The sequence below is a fragment of the Hypomesus nipponensis genome, chromosome 21, assembly GCF_054491055.1.
Source record: "Hypomesus nipponensis isolate SF chromosome 21, ASM5449105v1, whole genome shotgun sequence".
In the NCBI taxonomy this organism is placed as follows: domain Eukaryota; kingdom Metazoa; phylum Chordata; class Actinopteri; order Osmeriformes; family Osmeridae; genus Hypomesus; species Hypomesus nipponensis.
Window position 1 is genome coordinate 3,256,211 of NC_140381.1, and position 13,790 is coordinate 3,270,000.

General features: G+C 49.7%; 1 protein-coding gene across 1 annotated transcript in view; it reads right to left on the reverse strand.

Moving 5' to 3' along the window:
* Window positions 1-2,668: 2,668 nt before the first annotated feature.
* The window catches only part of cacng2b (calcium channel, voltage-dependent, gamma subunit 2b), a 27,695-nt gene continuing 16,573 nt past the window's right edge, over window positions 2,669-13,790 (reverse strand). Inside the window, exons 2-4 of the mRNA XM_084684774.1 lie at window positions 12,861-12,944; window positions 4,625-4,765; window positions 2,669-3,201 (exon numbers count right to left, since the gene is read on the reverse strand). Of these exons, the coding sequence (XP_084540900.1) occupies window positions 2,669-3,201; window positions 4,625-4,765; window positions 12,861-12,944 (758 nt within the window). The remainder of the gene's footprint in view (window positions 3,202-4,624; window positions 4,766-12,860; window positions 12,945-13,790) is intronic.

Sequence of the window (13,790 nt, forward strand, 5' to 3'; positions counted from 1 at the left end):
GTGTCTGAGTGCGTGTGAGTGTGTGCGTGTGTCTGAGTGTGTGTGTGTGTGTGTGTGTGTGTGTGAGTGTGGGCCACATTTACTGGGACACATAGAGGCCAATGCTCCAGATTTCAAATGTGACATTAATTCCACTGCTAATAGAATGACACAAGCAGCCAATAGACTGCCAGTAGGAAGGAGGGATGTGGAGGATGGAGAGAGGATGAAGGGAAATAAAAGAGGGCAAAAGCACCCGCCTCGATTGTCTGCAGGGACTGAAACAAAGATGGGTGATTGGGTGAATTGATACTATAATTCTTAGGAAAAAAAAAGACAGATTGGAAAACAAAAATATACTTTCCGGAATCTCTTCAGAAACTCATCCCTCCACATCACCGACGACCTCACAACAGTCGGTTTGGAATGTCCCGGAACGTCCAGATCTATTCTAGAAGGCACATCCGTGCTGGTGTTCTATCTAGGACGCCGGTGTCTCACTGTGATACGTGATCAGCTCTCACACTGCTGTGCAGACTCAAGCATCAGTAACAAAGAGTTGTGGGAGGTCAACTGAACGTGAACCTTCTCGACCGAGTCTGAAAATAACCTGCCTTTGCCCTCTGCAGTGTCGCTGTGTTGATACTTAGGTTTTCACAAACACACTCACACACTGTAACTCAAATGCACACTGAGACACACACACACACACTGTGACACACATTCAGGTGCCGAGATACACACACTTACACACACTATTTTACTGCAATATACACAAACACACACACAGTGACACGCATGCTGCAACAAACACTCATACATTGAGAGACAGACACACACAGTGACACACACACTGCAACACACACTCACTCATGAAGGTCCCTAAGAGGGGTCCAGTTTTATTGATCATCATGGGGACTTGATTCATCCAAGATCAGGACCGTTCAGTTTTGGCACCTTGAAAGACATTAAGTGTTTTTTTTTTGTGTTGTAATTCTCAGTAAAACAACAAACAGCGTAACTCTGAAAACTCTGAAAACGAAAACAGGCAACTATGAGGCTGTGCGAGATTTTAAAATAAAAAATACGAATACTTATATGTAGAAATAAATGATTTCTGAAGAAGTCTTATACCCTTTGTGGAAAGCATAAAGAAGAGTCGCCTTTACCCCTTCGATCAAGAGAAGTACACATTACGTTAACATCAACATCTGCTCTCCACCCATCCTCTGGTACACTTTAGTATCTTACTTCAAAACGTTGGGTTTTCTCAAAAAGCAGATTGGATGGTTTTGATTAGCATGCATGTCAATTTCTAAATCGATGAGCTGCTCACTCACGTCAGTCTCTCTCTCTCAACACAAGAGTCTGTGTTTGTGTTTCTTTTTTAGTCTTTTTTTTAGCAAAGTCCCATTCCCACTGTTCTTTGTGTCCGTTTAGGCTTGCCGTAGAATCCTCTTCTTCTGGCCAGAGGAGGAAGTGAAGTTGATGCTGGAGTCACACAATTGTCCAGTTTTCAACTCCGAACAAAGATGGCCGCCGGTACCCTCAGTGAGAAGGCCAAAGAAATTCTCTTAAATAATATGAAGTTATCTAATACTAACTAACTGTCTGTTCACGTTTGCCAACTCTCACCCACACTTCCTGTCACTTCCTGTCACCCCCTGTTGTCATGGCGTTGTACTCCAACCAATCACGATTAACCCAGCTTCCTGTTTTAGTTTCTATAATGACTTGTTAGATTATTCTTGTTTATCATCTGTGTTCTTTTTTGTGTGCCAGGTAAAACCACCTGTTGTTGTATTAACATATATATATTTATATATAATGATATATAATTAATACATATATTAACTTATACGTCGGTTTTATTCCGATCAGGGTTACCTCCCTGCTAAAAAAACAATCCCAGTTCTTCACAGTATTGATGCAAAGAAAGACAGAACTGAAATAGATACAGCAACTAAAGTGAGGGGTGGAGAGGTGGAGGGGTGGAGGGGCAGAGAGGTGGAGGAGTTGAGGGGCAGAGAGGTGGAGGGGTGGAGGGGCAGAGAGGTGGAGGGGTGGAGGGGCAGAGAGGTGGAGGGGTGGAGGGGCAGAGAGGTGGAGGGGTGGAGGGGTGGAGGGGCAGAGGGGTGGAGGGGCAGAGAGGTGGAGGGGTGGAGGGGGGTTCTGTGATGGAGGGTGGGATCACAGCTGGGAGAGGCTGTCCACAGCCCCTCAGTTACACTGGCCAGAGAAATATAGACCACAGTTTAGACTCACAGCCTGGCCTAACCCCACCCCACCAAGCTCGCACACCTTTACAAATCGGGTACACCCCTCCTTTTCCCTGCTTCCGTCTCCCGGTTTCCCCTCCTCCCCTTCCCTATCTTTACAAACATGTTTAAAACGTTTCAAACAACGGTAGATGGGAAAATCATGCATTTTCATTTTTTTTCGTTTTCGTTTAGTTTTTGTCTGCTTTTTTTGGGGGGTCGTTCAAAGACTTTTTCTCTTTTTTTTGCTCAACGTACAAACTGAGACGCTCATCTGATACAACAGCTGTACTCCAGACGACCAGAACACTAGTTCCGTTCTGCTTCCCTCCTTCCTCCCTCCCTCCCTCCCTTCCTCCCCTCCCTCTCATCCCTCCCTCCCTTGGTCCCTCCATCCTCCCGCCCAGCCTCAGGTGGGGGGGTGTGGCCCCTCATACCGGGGTGGTGCGTCGGTTGGCTGCGTTTCCGTCCTTAAGGTCCTTGGGGAGGCAGTTATGGACCTGCAGGAAGTTGTGGTCCCTCTCCGTGGAGTTGTAGTTGCCCGGCGGCGACCCCGACGACCCCTTGAGCGTATCCCGCGGCAACGTGTACATGGAGAGCTCGGTGGAGGGCAGCGCCCCGAAGCCCTTCAGCCCCACGGGGGAGGCGTCCCGGGAGGGGGAGGGGTCCGTGGAGCGGGACGAGGAGCGCGAGCGCCGCCGGTAGCGGTAGCGGTAGCTGGGGATGCGGGTGATGGCGGACGCCTGGAGGTAGTCGGCCGCCCGGGCGCCCACGCGGAGCTGCCGGTGTCGGTCGATGAACATGTGCACGGCCAGCACGCCCACCATCTCGGCCATGATGAAGGAGAGCGCGCCAAAGTAGAAGGACCAGCCGTACGAGTAGCTGTTCTTCTTGCTGTCGCTCTTGGACGGGTCGCCCGCGTTGGCCGATATGTAGACGATGATGCCGATGATGTTGCTCAGGCCTGGGAGGTGGAGGGGGAGGGAGGTGGAGGAGAGGGGGGGGGCGGGCAGGGGAATAGGGGAAGGAATTCAACACTTGTAATTTACACATATACGCACCCTTTTACCTCTCTCTTTTTTTCTTTCTCTCTCTCACGCCCTTTCTGTCTCTCTCACTCGGTGGAAGGTGGTAATTAGGGCATATATTCCTACGACGTATGTCCACACCTTCTCTCTCCTCTCTCTCTCTCCACCCTCTCTCCCCTCTCTTTCTCCACCCTCTCTCCCCTCTCTCTCTCCACCCTTTCTCCCCTCTCTCCACCCTATCTCCCCTCTCTTTCTCCACCCTTTCTCCCCTCTCTCTCCATCCTCTCTCCCCTCTCTTTCTCCACCCTCTCTCCTCTCTCTCTCCATACTCTCTCCCCTGTTTCTCTCTACCCTCTCTCCCTCTCTCTCTCCACCTTTTCTCCCCTCTCTCTCTCCACCCTATCTCCCCTCTCTCTCTCCACCCTTTCTGCCCTCTCTCTCTCCACCCTCTCTCCCCTCTCTCTCTCCACCCTTTCTCCCCCCTCTCTCTCCAACCTCTCTCCTCTCTCTCTCCACCCTTTCTCCCCTCTCTCTCTCCACCCTCTCTCCCCTCTCTCTCGCTCCACCTCTACCTCCCTTTCTCCTTAAAACTCTCTCCATCTCTCTTTCTTTTGCCGTCCGTCTTTCATCTGTTCTTCATTCCTCCAATGGTGTTCAGTGGACGTGTGATTGGGATGGAGGGATGACAGGAGAAGTGTGTCAGGGACTCCTTATTTTTAGAGTCTAATCCCAATAGACTGTTCTAGCCTAGCAACAGGAAGGAATGGAGAGAGAGAGAGAGAGAGAGAGAGAGAGAGAGAGAGACAGAGAGAGAGAGAGAGAGAGAGAGAGAGAGAGAGAGAGAGAGAGAGATGGAGATGGAGATGGAGACAGAGAGGTAGAAAGAGAGAGATGGAGACGGGGATAAGTAGAGAGAAAGTGCAAAAGAAAGGGATTGAGACAGAGAGAGGGGGAAGAGAGAGAGATAAAGACAGAGGTAGAGAGGTAGAGAGAGAGAGAGAGAGAGAGGGGGAGAGAAGAAGGGGAGAAAGAATGAAAGTGAAAGAGAGAGAGATGGAGAGGGATTTGTGTCTCTCACTTGCAGGGAGACTAGTTATCTGGCTCTGCACAGTAGGGCATGACCTAGAACCATCCCCCCTTCACACACACACACACACACACACACACTGGCCTGGCTGTATGTGACCTGCTTTAGATAAGACTCTCCTCCTCCTCTCTCTGTCTTCCTACAGCTGACCCTCCACATCCTCCACTTCCTCCTTTCCTCCACCTTTACCTCCGTCCCTCTTCCTCCATCCATCCCTCTCTCCATCCTTTTGTCTCTCCTTGTACTCCCTCCCTCCCTCCCTCCCTCTATACCTGCGGAGACAAACAGGATCCCGGCGCTGAGGATGATGTTGTGGCGTGACTTGTAGAACTCGCTGGCAGCGATACACAAGCCAGCCATGAAGAGCAGGATCACACTCATGATGGGGAAGATGCTGGAGGCTCTCACCGCACCTGGACCACACACACACACACACACACACACAGAAGGACATGCACACACAAGCAACACACACACACAGAAAGACACACAGAGAAAGACACACACATAGAAACAGAGAGACAGAAGCAACACACACACACACACAGAAGGACACACAGAGAAGGACACGCACAAAGAAGCAGAGAGACAGAAGCAACACACACACATACAAAGGGAGAGAGAAAGAGAAGGGGTGAACCTCCAGCACTGAGAGACTGATAGGCTGTGACATCATTCAGATATGGGACTCAAAGAGATTAACCTGTATAAATAATTCAATAAATAATACCATTAAAAATGATTTAATAATGTGCAGGACAAACGGTTTAAAATGGTTGGAGGGGAACAGGAGAAGAAGAGGAGGATGAGGAAAAAGATTAAAGAAGGAGGAGACTGGAACTGGGGTAAGAGATGAGAGGGAGGAGGAGAAGAAGAGCTCACATGCAGCAAGATACTCTCCTCCCTCTCTCTTTCTGTCTCTCTCTCTGTCTGTCTCTCTCTCTCTCTCTCTCTCTCTCTCTCTCTCTCTCTCTCTCTCTCTCTCTCTCTCTCTCTCTCTCTTTCTCTCTCTCTCTCTCTACTTGCTCCATGCGTCCTCGGAACACACACTGTCTTCTAACGCTTCTGTCTTCATTTTTCTCCGTCAGGTTCCTCGCACTCTTTCTCCCTCTCCCTCTCTCTACCCTCCTTTCTCTCTACCCTCTCTCTCTCCCCCTCCTCACTCTCTCTCCCTCTATCAGTGATCTCTCCTCTAATAGGTAGCAGACACTACTCGCCCCATTAGTCCTCCCTGCCATCTCTCCATCCCTCCATCCCTCCATCTCTCCATCTCTCTGTCTGTGTCCCCGACTCCTCTCTTTATCGTGCTGTCCATCACACGTCTGCCTCTGTGCCCTCTGATTGGTCGATTTGGCGTCCTCTGTGCTGTCAGGGCCGTTACCCTGGTTACTGAATTAGTGGCAGTTCCAGGGCAGTTCAGTGTGTGTGTGTGTGTGTGTGTTGACTGTGCGTGTCTTCAAGTGTGTGTGTGTGTGTGTGGGGGGGGGGGGTTCCAGTTGGCCAGGATGATTAAATATTAAGGTGACCTCAGAGCTGGCCTCGTTCCAGCCTCCCCCTTCCTCACCCCTCTCCCCCTCACCTTCCCCTCCTCCATCTTCCTCACCCCTCTCCCCTTCCTTCGTCTCCCCTCCCCTCCTCTCCCCTCCTCTCCTCTCCTCTCCCCTCCTCCTATTCTCTTCTCCTCTCACATCCTAACCTCCAGTACTCATCAACATGTACAGTTAAGATGACTGAACACACACAGACACACACACTCATGCATGATTTGTGAGTGCTTATTCACAAACAACCATGAAACACACATATACACATTCACTATCAGACACGCACACACACACACTCACACACACACACATACACACACATAATCGTTTGCCAACCCACCAGCACACACCTCACACACACACACCTCACACACACACACCTCACACACACACACCTCACACACACACACTCACACACACACACTCACACACACATATCTCTCAACAGGAACTAAACAGACTCTGACTTTGAGACAGTGAGAATCACAGCAAGCAAGAGACACTCCTCCATCTGTGAGAGCCAATACAACACACACACACACACACACACACATATACACATTTCACACACATACATATGGACACACACACATCTCTCTCTCTCTCTCTCTCTCTCTCTCTCTCTCTCTCTCTCTCTCTCTCTCTCACACACACCAACACATACACATCTCACACATACTGTATGCACACACACACATCTCTCTCTCTCTCATACACACACATACACTCACCAAGCCATAAACATACATCAAGAGGTCTCCACAACAGGGCATGTTGGACAGAAGAAAGTATGGATATAAATACGAGAGAGAGAGAGAGAGAGAGAGAGAGAGAGAGAGAGAGAGAGAGATAGAGAGAGAGAGGGGGGGGGGAGAGGGGGGTGAAATGGAAAGAGAGAACAGGAAGAGAAGAGGAGGAAGACATCAGAAGCCTACAGGCTAACGTGGCTCTGCTAGCTGCTTTGCCTCCAGCTACGGCTCTTTCTTTTCATCTCTCTCTCTCCCCATATTTTTTCTTCTCCCTTTCCTTCTTGCTCTTTTTATTTCTTTACCATTCTCTCTCTTTTCTTTCTCTCTGTCTCTCTCCTTCCCTGTCTTCCTCTCTCTCTCTCTCTCTCTCTCTCTCTCTCTCTCTCTCTCTCTCGCTCTGTCACAGTGCTTACTAGTATGACATCAGCGCTACAGAAAACACAATACAGGAGAGAGAGAGAAAGAGGGAGAACGAGGTGAAAGAAAGATAGAGAGAGGGAGAGAGAGAAAGATAGAGAGATAAAGAGAGAGGCAAAGAGGGAAATAGAGAGAGAGGTAGAGGAAGAGAGAGAGGGAGAGAGGTAGAGGAAGAGAGAGAGAGAGAGAGAGAGAGAGAGAGAGAGAGAGAGAGAGAGAGAGAGAGAGAGAGAGAGAGAGAGAGAGAGAGAGAGAGAGAGAGAGAGAGAGAGAAAGGCAGAGGGGGAAAGAGATGGAGAGAGAGAGAGGGACACAATTATCACATGAGTCTGCAGTGCCCTGCAGGGTCCTCATGCTAACTTAGCCGTAGCATCCTGACCCCACTACCACTCATCCACATGATATCTCTGTGGGCTAGTGGCTAGCTAGCGGCTAACCTTACACACAAATGACAAATATGATATATCTCTATGGGCTTCGGAGGTTAGCTAGCGGCTAGCTAGAGGCTAATGCTACACACAGATGACAGACTAGCAGCTACAGGGAATGAGCAACTTTGAGCTTTAGCTAAATGTTAGTTGTAGCCTGTCGCAACACTAACCCTGGTTATACAATATTACTCAAGCATTCCCTTCGTCTTTCCCTTCTTCTTTCATGTTGTTTTTTCTCTTCATCCCTCTCTCCCTCTCCCCCCACATACCCTTGTTCATCCCTCTCTTTCCCCCCCCCCCTCCTCCTCCTGACCCCCTCCTTCATCGGTTAGTTGGATCTACTGCAGTGGGGAGTGTGTGTTTATGTCTGTGTGGTGTATGTTTGTGCGTGTCTGGTGTGTGTGTGTATTGTGTAAATGGTTGTGCATAGGTGAGTGAGTGTGTAGTGTGTGTGTGTGTGTGGTGTGTGTGTAATGAGTTAATGGTGGTGCATAGGTGAGTGTCTGTGTGTGTGTGTGACTTATGGTTTCATTAGCTCCAGTGGAAAAGCACTTGGTAATTGTGGCTGAGTTATAGAGGCGGGGGCGAACCCACCACAGGGAGCTCCCTGGGACCACTCGTCACACACACACACACACACACACACATACACACCAGACACACACCACACACATACACACCACACACACACACCACACACACATCTATGCATGAGCAATAAAACAGAAGACTGAACTCTCACACACACAAACACACACAAACACATGCACACACATACTAACATACACACGCACATCCACTGTCTCCCTTGAGAAGGTGTTTCCCGGACACTGTACACCACCCATGCGAGGTAACCCAAGAACACACACACACACCACGCACACATCCCACACATAATGGAGATCAGGTGTACTGCAGTGGCACCTCAACAAAGACAAGTCTTACAGTAGGAATGCGTGTGTGTGTGCGTGTGTGTGTGTGTGTGCGTGTGTGTGTGTGTGTGTGTGTGTGCGTGTGTGTGTGTGTTTGCGTGTGTGTGTGTGTGTGTGTGCGTGTGTGTGTGTGTGTGTGTGCGTGTGTGTGTGTGTGTGTGTGTGCGTGTGTGTGTGTGGGGGGGCGACCCATGTTACAGTGATGTTTATCTCAGCCCTCTCTGCCACATGATCAAACACTGATGATCAAACACTGACCTCACCATCACGCAGCGTAACAACGTGTTCATTCATTACAAGCATGGTCCTGCACACACCACCTGATCATTACAAGGTCCTGCACACACCTGATGTTTACACACATGTTCTGCAAACTGACACATACATGCAGGGAGCTCCAAACACAAACTCGACTGTGAACACACTCTCTCTCCATGTCCTTGTCCCTCTACTCTTTTCTTCCCCCCTATCTCACTCTCACCCTTTCTCTGTCCCTCTCTCTCTCTCTCTCTCTCTCTCTCTTACCCGCTTTCCCGCTTTCCCTCCCTCCCTCCCTCCCTCCCTCCCTCCCTCCCTCCCTCCCTCCCTCCCTCCCTCCCTCTCTCTCTCTCTCTCTCTCTCTCTCTCTCTCTCTCTCTCTCTCTCTCTCTCTCTCTCTCTCTCTCTCTCTCTCTCTCTCTCTCTCTCTCTCTCTCTCTCTCTCTCTCCCTCTCTCTCTCTCTCTCTCTCTCTCCCTCTCTCTCTCTCTCTCTCTCTCTCTCTCTGTCCCTCTCTCCCTTTCCCTCCCTCCTTCCTTTCTCTCTCACTCTTTCTCTGCCCCCCCCCCCCCCCCCCCCCCCCCCCCCCCCCTCTCTCCCTCTCCCTCCCCCTCTCACTCTGAGACTGGGGCATAGCCCCCCTCACAGCCCTCTACCCCACGCCAGCCAATGACATCTGGCTTTTTATGTAACCGTGGTAGCTATTGTAGTGGTCAGATTTCTCTGGCTTTGACCTGTGTAGCCACTGTGTCCGTGTGTGTGTGTGTGTGTTTGTGTGTGTGTGTGTGTGTAAAACAACCACAACAAGTCAACATCCATATAGTTGCTAAAGTCAATCAGTTAAGTGTGTCTCAGTGTACGTGTGTGTGTATGGTAATACCTCTTCTCTCTCCGTCATGCACTCATTTGTCTGGGCTGTAGCTCAGTTAAATGAAGTGCCTGTCATTGGCTGCTCTGGTTTAAAATAGGACCAATGACATCAGCCGGCTGGATGACATCGTCCACATGATGACGTCACCATCATGTGGGTTCTAGAACCGTGGAATGATTTCCAGTAGCATCTACCTTTCTAATTTTAGATCGGTGGTTGTATTTTCTGTGGTAAATTTGGTAAGTCACAGAAAGTGTGTGTGTGTGTGTGGTATGTGTGCGTGTGTGCATTTTGCTGCATGTGTGTGTGCATGTGCATACGTGTATATGTGTGTGTGAACAGCGGCCATGTGTCATATCGAAGCCAGTTTGGGTAAAAGCCGAGCTCTTGAGCATATAATCCCATTCACCGGATCATCGCATGATAACCACACACACACGCTAAGGAAGTACACACACACATACACACACACACACACACACACATCCAGACATCTACACACCTTTCCATCCATCCTGTTCTCCTCCAACCAACTATCTATCTCTACATCCCTCCATCCATCTTTCTCCCCTCCATAACTCTTCTCGTCTTTCAATCCATCTATGATACGATCTGTCCTCCAACCAGCTCTCTCTCTGCGTAGCCATCCATCTCTCTCTCCTCCAAACATCTATCCATCTTATCACCCCTCCCTCACTCCATCCCTCTTTTTGTTTGTTTGCTCCATCTCCCTTCCTCCACGCCATCCTCTCTACTTTCTGTTTCAGAGTCTATTTATCGTTTTCTCTCCCCCCCTCTCCCTCTCCCCCCTCTCCCTCCCCTTTGCTTACTCCCCCCATCAGATATACAGACCCAGTGGTGCTGCTCCCTCCCTCCCTCCCTCCCTCCCTCCCTCCCTCCCTCCCTCCCTCCCTCCCTCCCTCCCTCCCTCCCTCCCTCCCTCCCTCCCTCCCTCCCTCCCTCCCTCTTTCTCTCTGTCTTTCTCTCTACCCACTCTCTTCGTATTCATCGCTGTCTCCTTAGTCTCTGTCCTCTCCCTCTAGTCTTTCTTTCTCCCTCTCTCCTCTCCCTACACTCTCTCTACTTCATCTCTCTCTGCTCTCCTTTTCATAGCTTTCTAAATCTCTCTCCTTCTTCATCCAGTTCTCTTCTCCCATCTCTCTCTCTCTCTCTCTCTCTCTCTCTCTCTCTCTCTCTCTCTCTCTCTCTCTCTCTCTCTCCTCTCTCTCTCTCTCTCTCTCTCTCTCTCTCTCCCTCTGCATCTCTCACTGCTCGCTGGTCTCCCTCTCTTCTCTCTTCTTCACCTCCCTCTTTCTCCCTTCCCCTCCTATCCCGCACCCCTCGCTCTGCTCTCTCTCGTCTTATGTAACCACATGTGAGGATGTGTCAACTCACCCTGCTACTGGGAGCCAGAAACAGAGAGAGGAAGGGAGGGAGGAGAAAGAGAGAGAGAGATAGGGAGAGAGAGAGAGAGAGAGAGAGAGAGAGAGGGAGTAAAACAATGACGAACATCAGACATTGTGTGTGTGTGTGTGTTTACAGTTTGTGTTGCATCACCCTTTGCCCCAGGCTTGATCTTCGTAGTCGTGATTCAAGTAATGACACCGGCATTTGAGACGGACGCCTATCGGAGACCTGAGGTTGTGAGGACCCCTCCAGCCTAGAGGAAGTGATCTGACCAATAAAACAAACAAACAAACCCTGTCTTGATCCTGATACTGATTACTATAATCCTCTCCTCATCTTCTTTCTTTTGCATGTCCACTAGACTTGTCTCCTTATCTCCTTCCCTTTATATGTCCCCTATGTTGGTCTCCCCTCTTTGTGATACGAAGAGTATCACGAAGAGGGGATACGAAGAGTGTAGGTCTCTCTACACGATAAGGTAAAGTAACACGCGTGTGTTTGTATGTCTCTCTTCACGGTACAGTAAAGTAACACGCGTGTGTTTGTAGGTCTCTCTTCACGGTAGAGTAAAGTAACACGCGTGTTTCTAGGTCTCTCTTCACGGTACAGTAACACGCGTATGTTTGTTGACGACAGACGAGGAGGCGCAGCAAAGACAAACGTCGCTGAAGAATCTGTTCCCATGACAACAGCCAAACCATGACAGCATCACCATGACAACATCAACAGAAAGCTGAACAAACACCTATCGCCGTGGAGACCTCGGCTATTCTGATGAGCTGGCTGGCCTACCGGTAGCAAACACCTCACACTTCAAACGGTCACCATGACAACGCAGGGAAGGAGTGGGAGGCATAGTGAGTGTTAGGGCAGATCTCAAATCTAAAACACACACACGCATACACACACATTTGCACACATATTCACACACTGGGCACACGTTCACCCCCACACACCTTCACAAACGCTCCCATACCATCCAGACACAGACGTACTCACACAGACACATTAAAAACAACACACACACACTCCTTGGCACACACATTCCCACACTACACACGCACGCACCCCCACACACCTTCACAAACGCTCACTTGCCATCCAGACACACACATATTCAAACCAACACACACGTTCCCACACCAGCAGTGATGGTAGGTGTTTTAGCCCTGCTTCTCTCAGCACAGTTCACTGAGTGGTGGAGCTTGATGGTAGGTAGGTTCCAGAACCATGGACAGGCCATGGGGGTCAAGTGCCCCCCAGCATACTCTCCTCCTCCCCCACCTCCTCTCACACCTTTGGAGGGACGGAGAGGAGGAGAGAGATGGAGGGATGGACGGAGGGTAGAGGGTGGGAGAGGGTAGAGAGGGAGGTAAGGAGGAGGGAGGGGAGGGAGGGAGGGACGAAAGGGGGGAGGGAAGGAGGAGAGGGACGGAGGCATGGAGGGAGAGGTGTGACCCATATAACATAGCTCCGGGGTATTTATAGAGTACGTGTCCTAATTGGCAAGTCACAGGGAGAGAGACAGACCAGCACTGCTAGCCTCCTCCTCCCCCTCCTCCTCCTCATCCTCCTCCCCCTCCTCCCGCTTCTCCTCCTACTCCTCCTCCTCCTCCTCCCGCTCCCCCTCCTCCCCTCCTCCTCCTCCTCCCCTCCTCCTCCTCGCTCCCCCTCTCCCTCCCCATTCCCCTCCTCCTCCTCCCCCTCCCCCTCCTCCTCATCATCCTCCTCCTGCTCCTCCTCCTGCTTCCCCTTCCTCCATGTCACTCTGTTTGAGTCTTGTAGTGTGAGATGGCAGTATAAATACCTCGATGGAAGGAGAGGAAGAAACGAAGGGATAGACAGACAGATAGAGAGAGATGGAGGGAGAGAGAGAGACGGAGAGAGAGGTGGAACTCACGTAGGAAGTATTCTGCAGCATCGGCCTGGTAGTCAGTATCTTCAGGGAAGTGATCTATCTGTTTACACATCCCTTTGAAGGATCCTAGGATGGAAGGATGGAGGCATAGAGAGAGGGATAAAGGCAGAGAGTGAGAGAGAGAACAACACAGTTAAGACACCTGTCATTATTTCAGTTCCATACAATTTAGTCTCTGTGTAATTTGATCTCACAAAGGCAGTACTGTACAGGACCTTGCAATCTGTTTGTGTGTTTGTTTGTATGTGTGTGTGTGTGTATATGTGTGTATATGTGTGTGTGTGTGTGGGGGGGGGAGTATAATTCCATATTGATCCCAATTCAGAGAAACAAAGGGAGATGAAGTTAGTAGAAAGAAATGAGGTGGAGAAGATAAGGGGGAAGTCTGAGAAATAAGACCTTAGAAACTGGAGGAGAAGGAGGAAATAAAAGTGCATTTTGAATAACCGAGATTTACAGGACAAGGAAGGAAGAGAGAGAGAGACATAGAGATGGAAAGAGAGTGAGAGAGAGAAAAAGAAAGCGAGTGAGAGACCGAAGATGCGTGATTCATTTTTGAAAAAAAAAAAAAAATCAGAAAGAGGGTGAGAGTTTAGAGACATGAGGAGTGTGAGAGATGAGATGAACAGAAAGATGGAGCAAGAGAGGAGAGAGATAAAGAGGGAGATGGAGAGAGGAGAGGAGGAATGTAGAGCTGATGATGCACCTCATTAAGAAGGATTGTAGTGTGTGTCTGTGTGTGCGCGTGTGTTTATTCACTTGTGTGTGTGTGTGTGCATTTGTGTGTAGTTCAGCGTCACTGTTAATTGCCTGCCCTCCCAAACCACTGCAATTAAATAGACCCTTGTTAATTGGTGATTGAAGGATGAAAGACTAGTAGCTAGCTTTCAAGTCAGCAATGAGTTGCTGTAC